General features: G+C 39.3%; 1 protein-coding gene across 1 annotated transcript in view; it reads left to right on the top strand.

Annotated features, from left to right (window-relative positions):
* The first annotated feature begins 4,605 nt into the window (after positions 1 to 4,605).
* Positions 4,606 to 14,138, top strand: part of LOC139294672 (collagen type XIX alpha 1 chain) — an 89,007-nt gene continuing 79,474 nt past the window's right edge. Inside the window, exons 1-6 of the mRNA XM_070916597.1 lie at positions 4,606 to 4,693; positions 5,520 to 5,594; positions 5,689 to 5,788; positions 12,441 to 12,564; positions 12,695 to 12,970; positions 13,647 to 13,727. Coding sequence (XP_070772698.1) covers positions 4,606 to 4,693; positions 5,520 to 5,594; positions 5,689 to 5,788; positions 12,441 to 12,564; positions 12,695 to 12,970; positions 13,647 to 13,727 — 744 coding nt within the window. The remainder of the gene's footprint in view (positions 4,694 to 5,519; positions 5,595 to 5,688; positions 5,789 to 12,440; positions 12,565 to 12,694; positions 12,971 to 13,646; positions 13,728 to 14,138) is intronic.

A 14,138-nucleotide genomic window follows, 5' to 3' on the forward strand; every position in this document is an offset into this window, starting at 1 on the left:
TCACAGGGAACTGTTTTTATTTCAAGCATTTTGCGTAGAAGAAGTATTCCATGGTTGTGAGTGTTTGTTCAATGTAAAATAATCTGACTGCAGATGGAGAATCCTTTTTGTTTAAGGGTAAAACTGTCCCTCTAAATGCCAGCTCACAACCTAGTTATCATTCCATTGTTAGTGGAAAAACGCTGCAAGTAAAGCGAGAGCCATTACTGAGGGCATGAATCCACCAGAGTCAGAGAACACTGGGGCTGATCCAGACTCAGGGACTGAGTAAAAATAAATACATCAGCTAGTGTTGAATTTACGTAACAGTGGCAGTATTGCAGCTGAAAAGACAGTCAATTTGCTCAAAATGGATGTTTTATAGTATTTGAATTAAAATATTCCCACCACCACCACTTTCATGCAAAGTGTTAACTTTTTAAAAAACAATTATGGAATTCCAGTAACAGAAAAATACAGAAACATTAGCCATTTTCTTATGTTAACTTGTTAACTTAAGTAATTCAGTCCCCTCTTAGAACCAAAACAAAGAATTACAGAAAGACCCACCACTCAAAAGTAAAGTGCTCATGTTTGTATAATATAAAGAAACACAGCCATCTGCTTCATTATAATCTGCAGTTGTTCTTTTAACCATTTTCTCTTTGTTTCTTTGTTTCTTTCATCACACTGCCTAAAAGTATGTCTCTCTGTGTGTGTCTTTCTGTGTGTGTCCATGTGGTGAAGGGGAGGGTGCAGTGAAATCATCTGTCTAAACAGTTATGTGTGTGGAGCCTGAACACCTGTTTCTGTGTGAGTGGGAGTCTTGAACTGTTGGTGTGTTGTTTCAACAAAAAAAAAACTTTAACCTTCATTGAGATTCCTTCAGTTCTTAAAAAAAAACATAGCAATATAACAATATGGATGTGGCCTATACAGCTTCAACATGAGCAGACCCTCAGTGGCGTCTGAATAATATATATAGATACTCCACTGATAAGACTCAGCACAGCGCTTACTCAGAGTATAGTGAGTGTGTTTGCCTTCCTTATAGCAGTATAGTATTGCCACATGGCATTTGCGTCTTCTGGCTAAAATAGTATGTATGGAGTATGTTGCTGTAGCAATACAGGCCTGCCTTTAATCAGCAGCCCATTCTGCTCATAATAGCCTGCGTGTCTAATATGCTGTAGCTATTATGCGATGAATAGACAGGAAACATTGTTTAATTTCTGACTCGCATCAAGATGAATTGTGAGTTCAGACTTTCTTGTATTGTTCCGATATTTACCTTTAAGCTTGCCTTACTGCCACTAACGCACACGAAGCCACCTTAAAGGTGAGCAAATCCATATGAATTAGGCCTTTTATTCAGAATGTGGTCAGATGATAACACATCAAACGCAGTTTAATTCCCGCACCTGGCTCAGTTTAATGGGAGAGTTTGTTTTTTGAACCCCCCCGTTGTGCATTTGTTTTCCCCCTAATATGAAAGCTTTCAGCGGGTCCGTCTTGTTTGCTGGAAGTCTGTGTCAGTGCATTTCAGTAATAATGACAGAGTGGGAGGGCCAGTCGGTGCAACTAATAAGGACCGCGATCTAGCGGGCGATCCCACTGTGACTTTTATTTCCAAGTCCTGGAATCCGGAATCAGACTGATCGTAATCTCACATGGATTATGCTTTTGTCGCTGTGTTTTGTTTCTTTTTGCCTTAGAGGAAACTTTCTCAGCAACTGTAAGTACTTATAGACCAAATTAATTTCACAGTAATTTAAAAAGAAAATCGGCTTAATGTAAATATCAGCGTGTAAACCTATTGAAAAGCCCTTGATAACGGACACCTTTTGCACCATTTGTCGCTCGGTATTAAAGTGTTTTATTATTTTTTTTTTACGCATGGCTTGATCACCCTAACTTGTCCGTTCAGCCGGGACACATGCCTCGTGAACTGGTTACTTCTGATTTATGAACGCTCTGCAGCAGTAAACATGTAACCCGGATTGCATCACTTGTTAACAGCAAAGTGAATAATATATAAATATGCAGCGCGCTGAAACAATATCAGCCTCTTCATCCCGTAATTATTAAAAAATAAAACCACCCAGCCAATCAGCGGCCGCGCAGGGAAACACGCTTCTTTGAATATTGCAAAGTGTCAGAGTGAAGTTATTAGCCTTTCAGCGAAAGTGTCTTGAATGAATGACGGAGAGACAAGTAACGTCACTGTCCAATGTTTAGCGTTGTGCCTCCTCTCTCAAACTGTGAGGTGTGTGATAATAGCCTACAAATATAAATTCACCGTGCCAATTGAGGATTGAAGTCCATGCAGGTTCACAGCAGATGGTGCAGCAGCGTTGCAGTACACCAAACTACATGAGGTAAACCAACGTGTGGTCTTAAAGTAGCAAGTTAACTCCTACAGAATCGTCAATAGTACGAATCAGTCACGTAAAGGAGTAGAATAACTGCGGATGCAGGGTTCGGCTTAAGAGCTGCGTGTAATGCATGCATTTGCAGAATTGACTGGAATAACATTACGCCTTCACACAGGCAAGGAATGTGATATCTCTGTAGTGCTACTTGTCTGCTGGCCCATGCGTGGTTGTAGTTGTAAGCGGCATGGTCACTTCATCCCCGAGCGCCATGATACTGAGTAGGCCCGCATGCAAAACTTTATGAGCCAGTGGGAGAAGGCACAAGTGCTTGTGGCATGGATGGGAATTAATCATTGGTTGCAAAATTAATTTGGATAAAACAGCGGCAGTTAAAGAATGAGTGTATCGTGAAAAATACAATTGGTCACACTTTGTGAGAGTGTGCATTATAAATTAACTTAATGGGTTGCGGCGGTATTATGGTTTGTGGAGGTCAAGTTCATTTCTCAGCTCTGTCTTCAGTCGTTCCTCCCCAGTGGAAATAGACAAATGTGCACCAGGAAGGAAGGATTGTAGTGTTTGTAACGGGATTACAGCTGTGTTGTCATAAAACTACATTACAGGTGCTGAAAACGGCATGTTAGTCATTAAGAATTCTGATTTGCCACTTTCATTTTCTGTTGGATTGAGGAAAAGGTCTTGTTCTGTTGTTTTAAGAGAATAATCACAAAAACAACTTGATTTTACATTCATTTATTCAGTGTCACATCTAGATGATGTGTGCACCTGTTTGAAGGCATCTATTGAGTTTCTTCTTCATCTTTGAAGTCCTAGAAAGTCCTTGAAAAAAAAAGACATGAAATGATCGTCACAGTGCACCAGTTTTGCTGGCAAAGTAACCCAGAAGTTATTGAAAGTGTCTGACTTGTAATAATCTGCTATAACTGACTGTACTTTACTGACTTTACTTTGGACTCCTACCATCTCTGATCTAAAAAATTCTTGCCTTCTTTGTAATGCCATGTTAGTAACGTAGAAGATTTGCTTTGGCAGCACAGCCAAATGGTTTCAGAGATTTACTTGTAACTGGAGGTTTCCAGGTTTGATCCATGCCTATGACGTCCTTGACCAAGACACTGCTGACAGCTCACAGATCAAAACAAAAAGGAGTGTTAATACTGTACTACAGCAACAAAGATCAAGGCTTTGGCATCATAACTAAAACAATACACGAGGAGCCAACAACCTTCTCATACAGTTACTCTGTGACACATACTGTAATATAAATACATTCAGTTCGGGAGGAGAGTAGACTTAACACCCAGCAATAGGATAGGATGGTTAAACTTGCTCATTTGTTGTGTCTTTTTAACATGCGGCATACTGTATGTAGAACATCAGACATGGTAATATCCCCCCTGTTGTGTTCTGTACAGATTAAGTGACATCGGCGCAGTTCCACTGCTAATTTGTGGTGAAGACATACAGACCTAATGAATAACAAACTGTCTGTGGAGAACAAGCGGCAGCTTGGCTCGCTAGTTAACAACCCAAACTTCAACGTAAACATAGCTTAGGGTATAATGATTTAGCCTCAGTATAGACATCTCCATTCATCACTGTGTAGCAGGTGTTCATGAAAACTAATGAATGAAGGACTCAGGGGTGCATTCTCCAGGTTGAGCGACTTTACATAAATACACAGAGGCTTTAGGGACATGTGAGTGGGGGTGTAAAATGGGAGAATCAGATATGATTTACAGTTCAAATTGAATTTCACAATAATACAACTTGCACATAATCTTATTTAGTGGATGTTTTAAAAATGAGAATTGAAAGAACACAGAAATATGATTGCAGCCTGATATGAAGGAGGGAAACCCCTTAAGTTTTATTCATCTTGGTTGTGCTTAGCGATCACACAGACTCTGGATTGTTTCAGTGCTAGGCTTGCTCAATACATTAAATTAAGTCAAATAGCTGCTGCAACCTGCAGAGCAGCAGGTTTGAAATAAAAATCAGTAAAGCCACAATGTTTGCTTATGTCTGCTGTAAAGTTCTGTCTATTAGTTCTGCCTTTGTTGGCACTTGCATGCAGAAAAATGTTTAATTAGGATTTACGTGAGGCATGTGTTTCATTCATTATTTCAATTTGACCAAAAATAAAAGATGAATTGAACTGAATTGTAAAATAAAAGCTATTCTGTTTGCATCCAGGTTTTCAAGTGGACTGCTTTCTAGTGTCAGAGTCATGACTTGCTTGTTAAGATGGACTGCTTTCCTTTGGACTGTAAATTCCATTCCTTGCACTTTTGGGATGGCAGTGAGTGAGCGAACAGGTATGTGTGTTTGTTGTCCAGCAAGAGTGCCATTTTGAAAAACTGATATACTTTAGCTTAAAATACCATTTTGTTCTTTCTCTAAAATGTTTTATCTATAAAATGAATGATGTCTCATTAATGTTGAGGGAAAGAACAGATAGACAAGGACACATATGACATATGGTTGTTGAACCTTTTATGATTAAGAGGCTTTTGTTCGTCTTTAGATAATCATGTATTAAGACTTTGAAATACATCCCAAATTAATGTGTAGAGGATAACATATCCATACTGTTAAGCTAAGCGTACATTTTTAAACCTCTAGATTTATGTTTTACAAGACATAATTCAAATATTTTACAAAACATTTATGGTGCACAATTTATTTACAATGGCAAACCACCCCCCACCCACTTCCATTATTTGGGGAATCCACTTTATATGTTTGAAAATGACTGAGAGTGTGACAGTTTTGAACAAAAAGTATAGACTTAAAAAATAAAAATGTTATGGGACTATCAGTATTCATAAAGACAGTCTCCATTTAATTTTTAGTAAAGCAGATAGCGGTTTGGCTCTAAATTGCATCTCACAGTCTTGTCCCTGTCGGTTAGTTTAAACTAAAGTTTTTAAAGATTAATGAGAAAAAACTGTGAATTGATTTTCTGCTCTGATGTGGATTTCTCCTGAAGAAGATTTGCTTTTAAAATGACAGGAAATGCACTGTGGAAATGAATTCATCATTCAATCTATCTTTTGCCCTTCTATAATACTCAAAACTGGTCCAAAATATAAATGAACATCTGAGCGCTGCGCAACCAACTTCTTTGTGGCTTTCCTCCAGATGGCTCATGTCCCCCTCTGAGTGTAGAGGAATACAGGTTTTCTGATGTTTTAGACCGTCCCCTGGAAATCACAGGTAGGTTCTGAATGAATGCAAGTGCTTTGTGCTTTGTAAATAAGTCAACATTGGCTTGTTCAAATCAGGTGACATGCTGTAATCCCGTTCACAGGATTTGATCTCACAGAAAAGTTTCTTCTCCGAAAGGGAACAGTGACAGAAGACCTGCCGTCATTTCGTTTAGGAAGCAGTCCACTCATTAAGCCAACAAAGTAAGTAGCATGCTCATGTGTGTTACGCATGCGTTTATTTTTCTGCATCAGTTGGGTTCAGATGTTGTACTCTGGTTCCTTATAATATTTGAGGATAACTCAGACAGACAGCCTGCATGTCAGCCATGACCCAGTAAATAATCTCCCTATATTCTGCTTCGTTTCACAATGTTAGCATGCTATAAGACGCAGTCACTCATGTGTGGCCAAGGCTACATGAAACTGCAGTTTTCATTTGGATTAACACCTAGGCGATTACTATTTTTTTGCTCCGTCATGGACAGGTTCCGGATATGGAGTCCTGGTTATTTCTCAAATATTGCATTGATACTGTAAAAGCTCAAATATTACTGCTCTGAGAGATCTCTGTTGGTGCAGACCATGATGAGGATTTAAGCTGGCTTTCCTTCAGATCTGGTGGTGTTCTGAGAAAAAAGCAAGTGCAGCCATAACTGGATTTCATGAAAGGGTTGACTTGAGGCAACCCAGATATACCCTGCTCAGAGCAATAGTTCCATTTGCCTTGGCTAATAAGGGCACGCTGTGAGGTGAGCTGTTAGACAGGGAATAATTTGAACAGAATTAATATATATTGCGTTTATTCTAGAAATCTCCTAAGGGCAAAAAGTGGGACATAAAGGAATGAAAATGAGCACGTATAATAAGACAGGAATATTAAAATAACTACATAAATGACACACAAAGGTGCCATTTACGAAAGACCTTTATTCCCCTGGTCAACTGGTGGGATTGCTCTGTGACTTCACCTTGATGCTGATGATATAGTGGGGATTTGAATATGATATAATATTTATAAAGGCCTATTGCACTTTTCCATTTAGTACCACCAGCTGTACTAAGAAAGACCAGCAGCACAAATTTAGCTTCACAGTGATGTTTTGGATAAAAAAATAAAAAAAAAAGTTCATTGTTTTGTGTCCTCAGGTTGTAACAGTGAAAGAGAACAGTTTGCCATTCTTCCGGGAGGGGGGGATATATTTAGCATTTTTACATGACGTGCAACTGTAAACATTTACTGCCACTCTCCCTCTGGCTAGGTGAAAGAATCTTTGAGCCAGGTGATTTGTGATCTCCCTCCCTGTTCAGTCAGCCAGCTGAAAATACATTTACTTCAGCCCTTCCCTCAGTCCGGGCCCATAGAGCAAGAAGATGCTGGTTCTCAATGACACTGCTGACAGTGTCATTGGTTATAGTGGCGAGACTGCGATCCCTCTCATATCCAATTATCTAAGTACTTTGACAGGTGATACTGCATGTCAGCTGAGGAAGGAAAGCGAGGGCAATTGCACGGAGCAGGAGGCCCCTCTGCCCCTGCCACAGCCACTAAAACATTGCTCACTTTACTCGCTGGATATGCAGCAATAGATGCTCCACTCTCTAGATCTGGCTAATGTTCTGCCAGCTCCTTGGCACAATGCACATTATGGTGCATAGATCGGAGCTGACACACTCAAGGAACATTTGTGTGAGGTGATAAATTGCCCTACAAAAGGCAGCATGTAATCATAATGTGCTTCTATACAGTAGAAACGCACAGTGCTTTATCTTTACATATCTTTACATCTTATATGACCTTCTATCTCATATTCATATCTGAATTTATATGCACTACATTTACATTTAAAATTAAAATGTGTCTTCACTATCCACATTACACATTTTCCTATATATTTAGGCAATTCAAAAACATACAGGCTTCATGGAGTTTGTAACACTGCGCTTTTCTTTCCTTAACTGTTTAGCAACAGACAATCAATGAGTGGTTTCCTTTTCTTTACTTGTGTGACCCCCCCCCCCCCCCCCCCCCCCCATTTTTCTGTTTGTGAATGCCAAATTGAGTTTAAGCACTATTCAGGAGTACAAATGAAAGTGCCTTTGGTATTTAGCATTGCGGGTAAGATTTTTGGGAGTATCACGAAGGTTTTTTGTTCTGTTGTTTAGCCTGGTTACTTTGGTTACTTTTGGTAGATGTTTGATGGGTGCAACTTTTGTCCCCTGAGGATGTTTGATCTCAACAGGAGACCAACCATTTTATTTAATTCACTTTAGTGTGGCGGAGAATGTTGGCGAAGACAATGTCTTGAAAGCTTTTCCCTGGTTTCCAGAGGGTCGCCAGTTTCTGGTTGCCTTTTGCTTCTGGTTGCCTTTTGCTTCTGGTGGAACCAGTGCATTAGTACCCACCACCAGTATCTGTCTGAGGACTAGGGTTGAGACTAGTTAGATAGTAAGTGGAATTAGTTATGTAGGGCTGGGGAGCTTGCAATCTGTGGTGGTTATCTTTGACTTCACCATTGCACGTGTTCCAGTACATGTGTGAATATCTGTTTCTTGGGTTTGTAACCTCCTAGTATGGCTAATATTATAAAATCAGTGCTTTTTGTGTAGTCTAATGTGATGTTGTGCTAAATTGCCTCGAACCGGGTATGCCTTAAGAAGTTTACGTTCATGGTAGAATTGGTTTTGATACTGTAGGTGAGGAACTAGACTATTAGTAGTGAGGAAGTTGTTACCTTAAATGTTGTTGTGCCTCAACTTGGCAGCTTGGTCAAGCAGCTTTGGTAGTAAGAGCTATAGCTCATGCTTTTGTTTGGTTTTGTTTGCGTGAGCTTTGTTAATCCTATAGCTAGGTTTCCTCTTTGAATATGCACCATGGGATGATTTGGTTGGCTAGTGAGCCTTTGTTTTGGAGGAACCTTTGAGTATGCTACTTTGGGTAGCTCTTATATGGTAATTAAAGTTTTGTGTTTATTTGGTTGCAGAGCGTTGTGAATTTGTTGCTTTGTTTAGCTGCAGGCCACTTAGTGTTGGACACATGTGATGAGCTCATTCTGGGGATCCAGACTCGCTGGACTCGCTCCTTGTCACATTCACTGAGCCACTTTGTGACACTTGCTGTATGCAATAAGGTGACTGCCATTACTCCTTTTACACAGTGCTTTTTGTTATTGTAATTATTATTATTGTAAATGATCAGGCCTGATTGTTCTTTTGTAATCTTAAAGATTAAGAAAAATCCAATAAAACTGTCAGCATGAAGCTCAGCACATAATTGATGTGTATGATGCAAATAAAGAATAGTATGTGAAAAGTCAGTATCAGCAGAGTTTCCTTCCATCATCGAATCATCGCCTACATCTGGGGAATGAAGAAGAAATTAACAACATAATGAATCTATTTTCATAGTAATTGTTTCTTTAACGTAATAGTCATTGCTCATTTTGAAATGGGAATGGAATTAACACTTCCTTTGCGACCACAATGTCTCATAATGTGGTTTGTGTGATTGAATTGCCAACTATCATCAAATCAACTAGTAACAAGTAAAATGTAAAAAAGGATACAGTAAGATATTTTATGTGTAGATGCTGAAGATACTGTGTATTCAAAATGTAGATATAAAGGAGCCATTTGTTCATCAATCTGTGGCATCAGTGGCTTGTGACTGTCATGTCAGCTAATTAATCATATGGGTTTACTGCAATCAATACTGTCTAGCTGACTCACTCTTTCTTAAGTCATGAGCATCTAAATTATTTATGGAAAATACAGTTTATAAGTGCTTGCCTGTATTTTTTGATTTTCTGTTTAGAAATATATTTCGTAGCCATATACATTGACGTCAGTGGCCTTTTAGCCTGCACATGCTAACAGTGTGAAGTGCTTTTACTTATCTGCACTTACTGTCAAATCCACGTCCATAGTAACTTGTGTCAAGGGGTGGGAACGGGGCAGCAAGGAAAAAGACCCAAATGCATACAACCAGGCAGAAACAGTGATTTTAATGGTAGAATGATGATACAAAGGCTTACAAGCAAAGGCAGCAAGAAGCTAGCAAGCAATACAGAAGTAGCCGAAAACCCACGGCAGGTCTGGAAAGTTGATTGGAAGTAACAAATGACTTTAAAAGAATTTTATGGGATGTAGTCATGGTGGCAGATCACACATTTTTGAAAGTGTTTGTCAGTTGTTGGTGCCCTGTTGCAGTGTTATCTCTCCATTAGGTATGGGCGCAGGGGAACACTTATTTACACTGAAATGTTGATAACATAGCAATCTTAAACATCTCAGCTACACGCTCAGTTGTGTAAAGTCTCTTCACTGGTAAAATATCCTTCTTCCAGATCACAGGCGTGCAGTTGATTTGGCTTGATCAGTGTCAGTCTTCTATCATGCTGGCAAGCACAGCACTTCCACATTTAAACAGGAAAGAGGACTCATGCTGAGACAAAGTTATAGTCCTTTCTAGCATGAATGATGCATTTAGTGTATAAACCGCCATGGTTGAGCCGTCTTTGATCTGTTGGAGGATTGAGTGTCAGTGATAGGGATGTGAGCCAACTAGGCTAACATTTGAGGTTTGATTGTTTCAGCTACGGCAATCTGATTCCTCTGACTAATTTAAAAGAATCCTCCTGGATCGGATTTCTTACAAGCCAGGACACTAAAGCCGCTTCCGGGAGATTCTCTACCAGACTGGTAGTGTTGCTGTGACATTGTGTCAAACCATTGTCTGTGATTATACAAGGAGTAGTGTCAGCCAAGCAATATGCATGGTCAAAGAGATTTTCCAAGAGTGGTGATAGTTTCCAGAAAGCACATAGTCATTCCTTATAAAAAAGGAATTAGTTCTGATTATAACTCTTGTGGCAGCCATTGTGTTGCTCTGTGATCTTTTGTGCTTCTCTTGATTATGGATGTGCACTCGTTTACAATATGCAGTACATATGTACTCTTGTCTGAAAGACATGTCACTCAAGATGTTTTTCGCTCTGTCTTACAGCTGTGGCTGTTTCAGTAACTTGGCTTGGAACCAGGCCCTGCTACTTCACATTGTAGAATCCAACCCTGTCGTATACGGACATCACACAACTTACGTTGGAACAAAACACTGAATGTAATTCAGGAGGCAGTAACGTTTCTTCCAAAACATATTGGCCAATGCAAGTTAGTTATGTATAAATGGAACTCGTAAGAGACGGAGTTGGCAGAATCACACACAGTATATTGTAAAAGCTGTTACGCTACTGTAGCATGGGAGCAGGGGAAATTTAATTCAGATCCTTTTCATTCACTCATCATCACTTACTTTAACATGCAGAGTAGCAGTAGTAGTAAAGAAGGGTTTAAACCAGCCTACACCGAGCTCCGGGTTTAGCCATTTAGCCACAGGTGGCAGTCAACACGAGGTCAAGAACTTTGACCCTCTGGGCCCTCAGAGATCAAGTGTGCCGCTCTGTAGACAGACCGTGTTTTGAAATGAGAGCAGACTTACTTGGAGGCTTTGCAAAGAAGGGTGTGAACAGAAAACAGCCCTACAGTGTATTCTGCAGAGTATCTCAGTTATATTAAACCTGCTTACATTTATTATGTTCCATAAGTTGCAGTGTAGTGCATAAACTCTTGGAGTTCTCTTTTACGTTTTTCTTTTATGTTATTCCCTGCCTGTAATACATTTGGTACAAGCGGTTACTGTATATGCAGCATGGAAATATTCTTTGTTGAATTTATTTAATAAATACTCATTTTTATAAATTGCTCTGTCACTTTTCATTTTGATTTGCAGCTGAAATAGTCCTTTAGCCCTTCGGCAACAAATAACCTTCCCAGTCCTTGGCCTCTCAAAGAGGCATTTGATTTTTTCGAGAGTTTCAGCTCAGTGTATTTATCATTTTAGTCATGTACCGTTTACACCGAAATCTCAAAGAATTCAAGGGACACAATAGAAGAGGGTATGAAGCTCTGAGAGAATAGGAGATGATATATTAGAGTGAAAACTAATTTCCAACCTGTCTGAAGAAACTCTCTCTCTCTCCCTCCCCTAGGCTGTGCTCTGCCTTCTCAATGACCTTATCATTGTATTATTATTATTTTTGCTGATCTTGATTTATTATGTTTATGCTCCGGCACTTTTGACTGTTAATCTGAGTCTGGAGTTAGGGCTAGGGTTAGAGTATTTTGAAGGGTACAATGTTTTGTTGTTATTTTTATGCAATGTATAAAATTAGGAAGGGAGTAGGGGTGTGGGCTGAGGGATGACTTACTGAATAAGATGTAATTCATATGAGAGTGGGTGTGATTTGAAATACGATATTGTTTTTCCTATACATTCTCTCCTTTCTCTGCATATTTTGTTTCTGCTGGAGAACATTTTCAGCTGTGAACACATAATTGTTGTTTGACTTTACAGAGCAGCTGAGGTCATACACATAAACCTAAAGCTGCACAGCACTAGGCATCTATAACCCTATTACTGTAGCACATGGTATCCCAGTGAGGTAAAAGATTGGCTTCTGTGACTTTGGATCAATTTCTGAATGTTTTCATTATCTCAATGACAGGGAAGCCAGTATAAAATTCATCAAGCTAAATGGAATCAAGTTGGTCAGGTTTATTTATGTGAATGACTGCAGCAGGAGCATATTGAAATGTTTTATTGATCATTGAAGTTGATTGGCTGTTTCATTGTTCAACCACTGCAAGCTTTTAAAGGGTTTATGTTCAATGTTGAGAAATGACACTTGACACTATCATCTTTCATTTTTATGATGTTTTAATTGAGATTTAGATTAGTTCAGATTTGATATTTATATTTTGTGAGGTTCTGACTGTGTTATGTGATGTGTTCTTTTAGATTAATATTTCCAAATGGGATTTCAAGTGAATATTCCCTTGTCACCATCTTCCGGGTAAGAAGAACTACAAAAAAAGACCGCTGGTATCTTTGGCAGATATTCGACCAGTCGGGAGGCAGTCAGGTGGGCACCACTGTGTGTTTTAATGTCACATATCAGTTTCAGCATCTACAAATATGCTAGAATATGATGGGATGGATGTTTTTACTTTGTGACTGGAACACTGATTTTTAAACTCTTCTTTGCTCCTCAGGTATCCGTCGTGGTTGATGGTGGCAAGAAGGTGGTGGAGTTTTCCTTCCAGGGCCCGTTGAAGAGTGCTCTCCGCTACACATTTAAGAGCCGTGACCTACATGCCCTCTTTGATCGTCAGTGGCACAAGCTGAGCATTTCTGTGCAGAGCAACATCGTCTCCATTTACATTGACTGCAAGCTAATAGAAAGGAGACTGACCGAAGAGAAGGACAGCATTGACCCCAGCGGGCGCACTCTCATTACTACGAGAGTGGAAGATGGGCGGCCTGTAGATGTATGTCCCACACAAACTTTGTCAAAACATATTTTTTGGTCTTAAGCTAAATCTACAGTATCATTTCAGGATTTACCAGTATTGGTGCTGTAGTTTTGCTACTCGTCTCCAGTTTTAATAGCATGCTATCTTCACAGAAGGTCTTTAAAATGCACTCCCAGTGCTTTCAAAAGGTATTTAAAACATGCTTCAGGGGCATATTTTCTTACTCTGTGTAAATCCTCTATTGGGTCATATGTGTTACGCTCATTCTCAGAGATGTCCCAAAGTGCCAAAAAAACATCAGGTCAGCTTTGCCATTTGGTTACCCAATGCTTCTCAGTAGAACTTGGCTTAAGTAGCATTAACAGCTGACTTTTTAGTCCACGTGATTTGTAAAGTTGTAAGTCAGTAAATCCGAAAAAATGCTAGGGTTCAAGTTCTGCTCTGAAGCAGCTGCAATTCATGCAGAAGTTGAAGCCTTATTTTAAAATGTATATTTTAGGTTTAGATGTGATGTTTGAACAGTTTTGCTGACATTGGGAATAGAAGTATTAGGACAGTTGAACAAATTGTACTGTCTTAACCAGTGAAGAGCAGGCGCTGTCCGTTAAAAGAGGCAATATGATAGGGGATGTGATCATGAAACTACTGTATGATGCTGGAATTGTGCCATAATGAAAGCTCTTTTCTACAGGTTGAACTGAAACAGATTTTAATCTACTGTGACCCTTATATGGCTGAAATGGAAAATTGCTGTGAGCTACTGGAGCCAAAGGTAAAATGCCATTATGTTTCACCATAGTAATATGACAACAAGTAATGAGTAAAAATGTATGGCAATATTTCTGTCCTTATAATAATGGGTTTCACAACTAAAGAAGTAAATTAGAAGATAAGAGTCTGTTTCCCCTGATAGAAACTTAATACTTCCATCACCATATAATCAATAAGAGCTTATGTTACAGCGATTCCAAATGGAGCGATGACCTTTGACCCCTTACCATTACATGTCTCCAGAAGCATGCTGTCATGTCAGTGTAAAGTTACTCCTAGGGAATTGTTACAACCTTGCATAGTACTTTGTAAGTGTCACTGCACGGTATGCATTTTATGTTTGTCATTTGCAGCATGACGTAAATATAATGAAACCTGGCTAAAACCCAGGTTACCTCGTGTGCTGCATTAC

Source organism: Enoplosus armatus, chromosome 12, assembly GCF_043641665.1.
Source record: "Enoplosus armatus isolate fEnoArm2 chromosome 12, fEnoArm2.hap1, whole genome shotgun sequence".
Taxonomy (NCBI): domain Eukaryota; kingdom Metazoa; phylum Chordata; class Actinopteri; order Centrarchiformes; family Enoplosidae; genus Enoplosus; species Enoplosus armatus.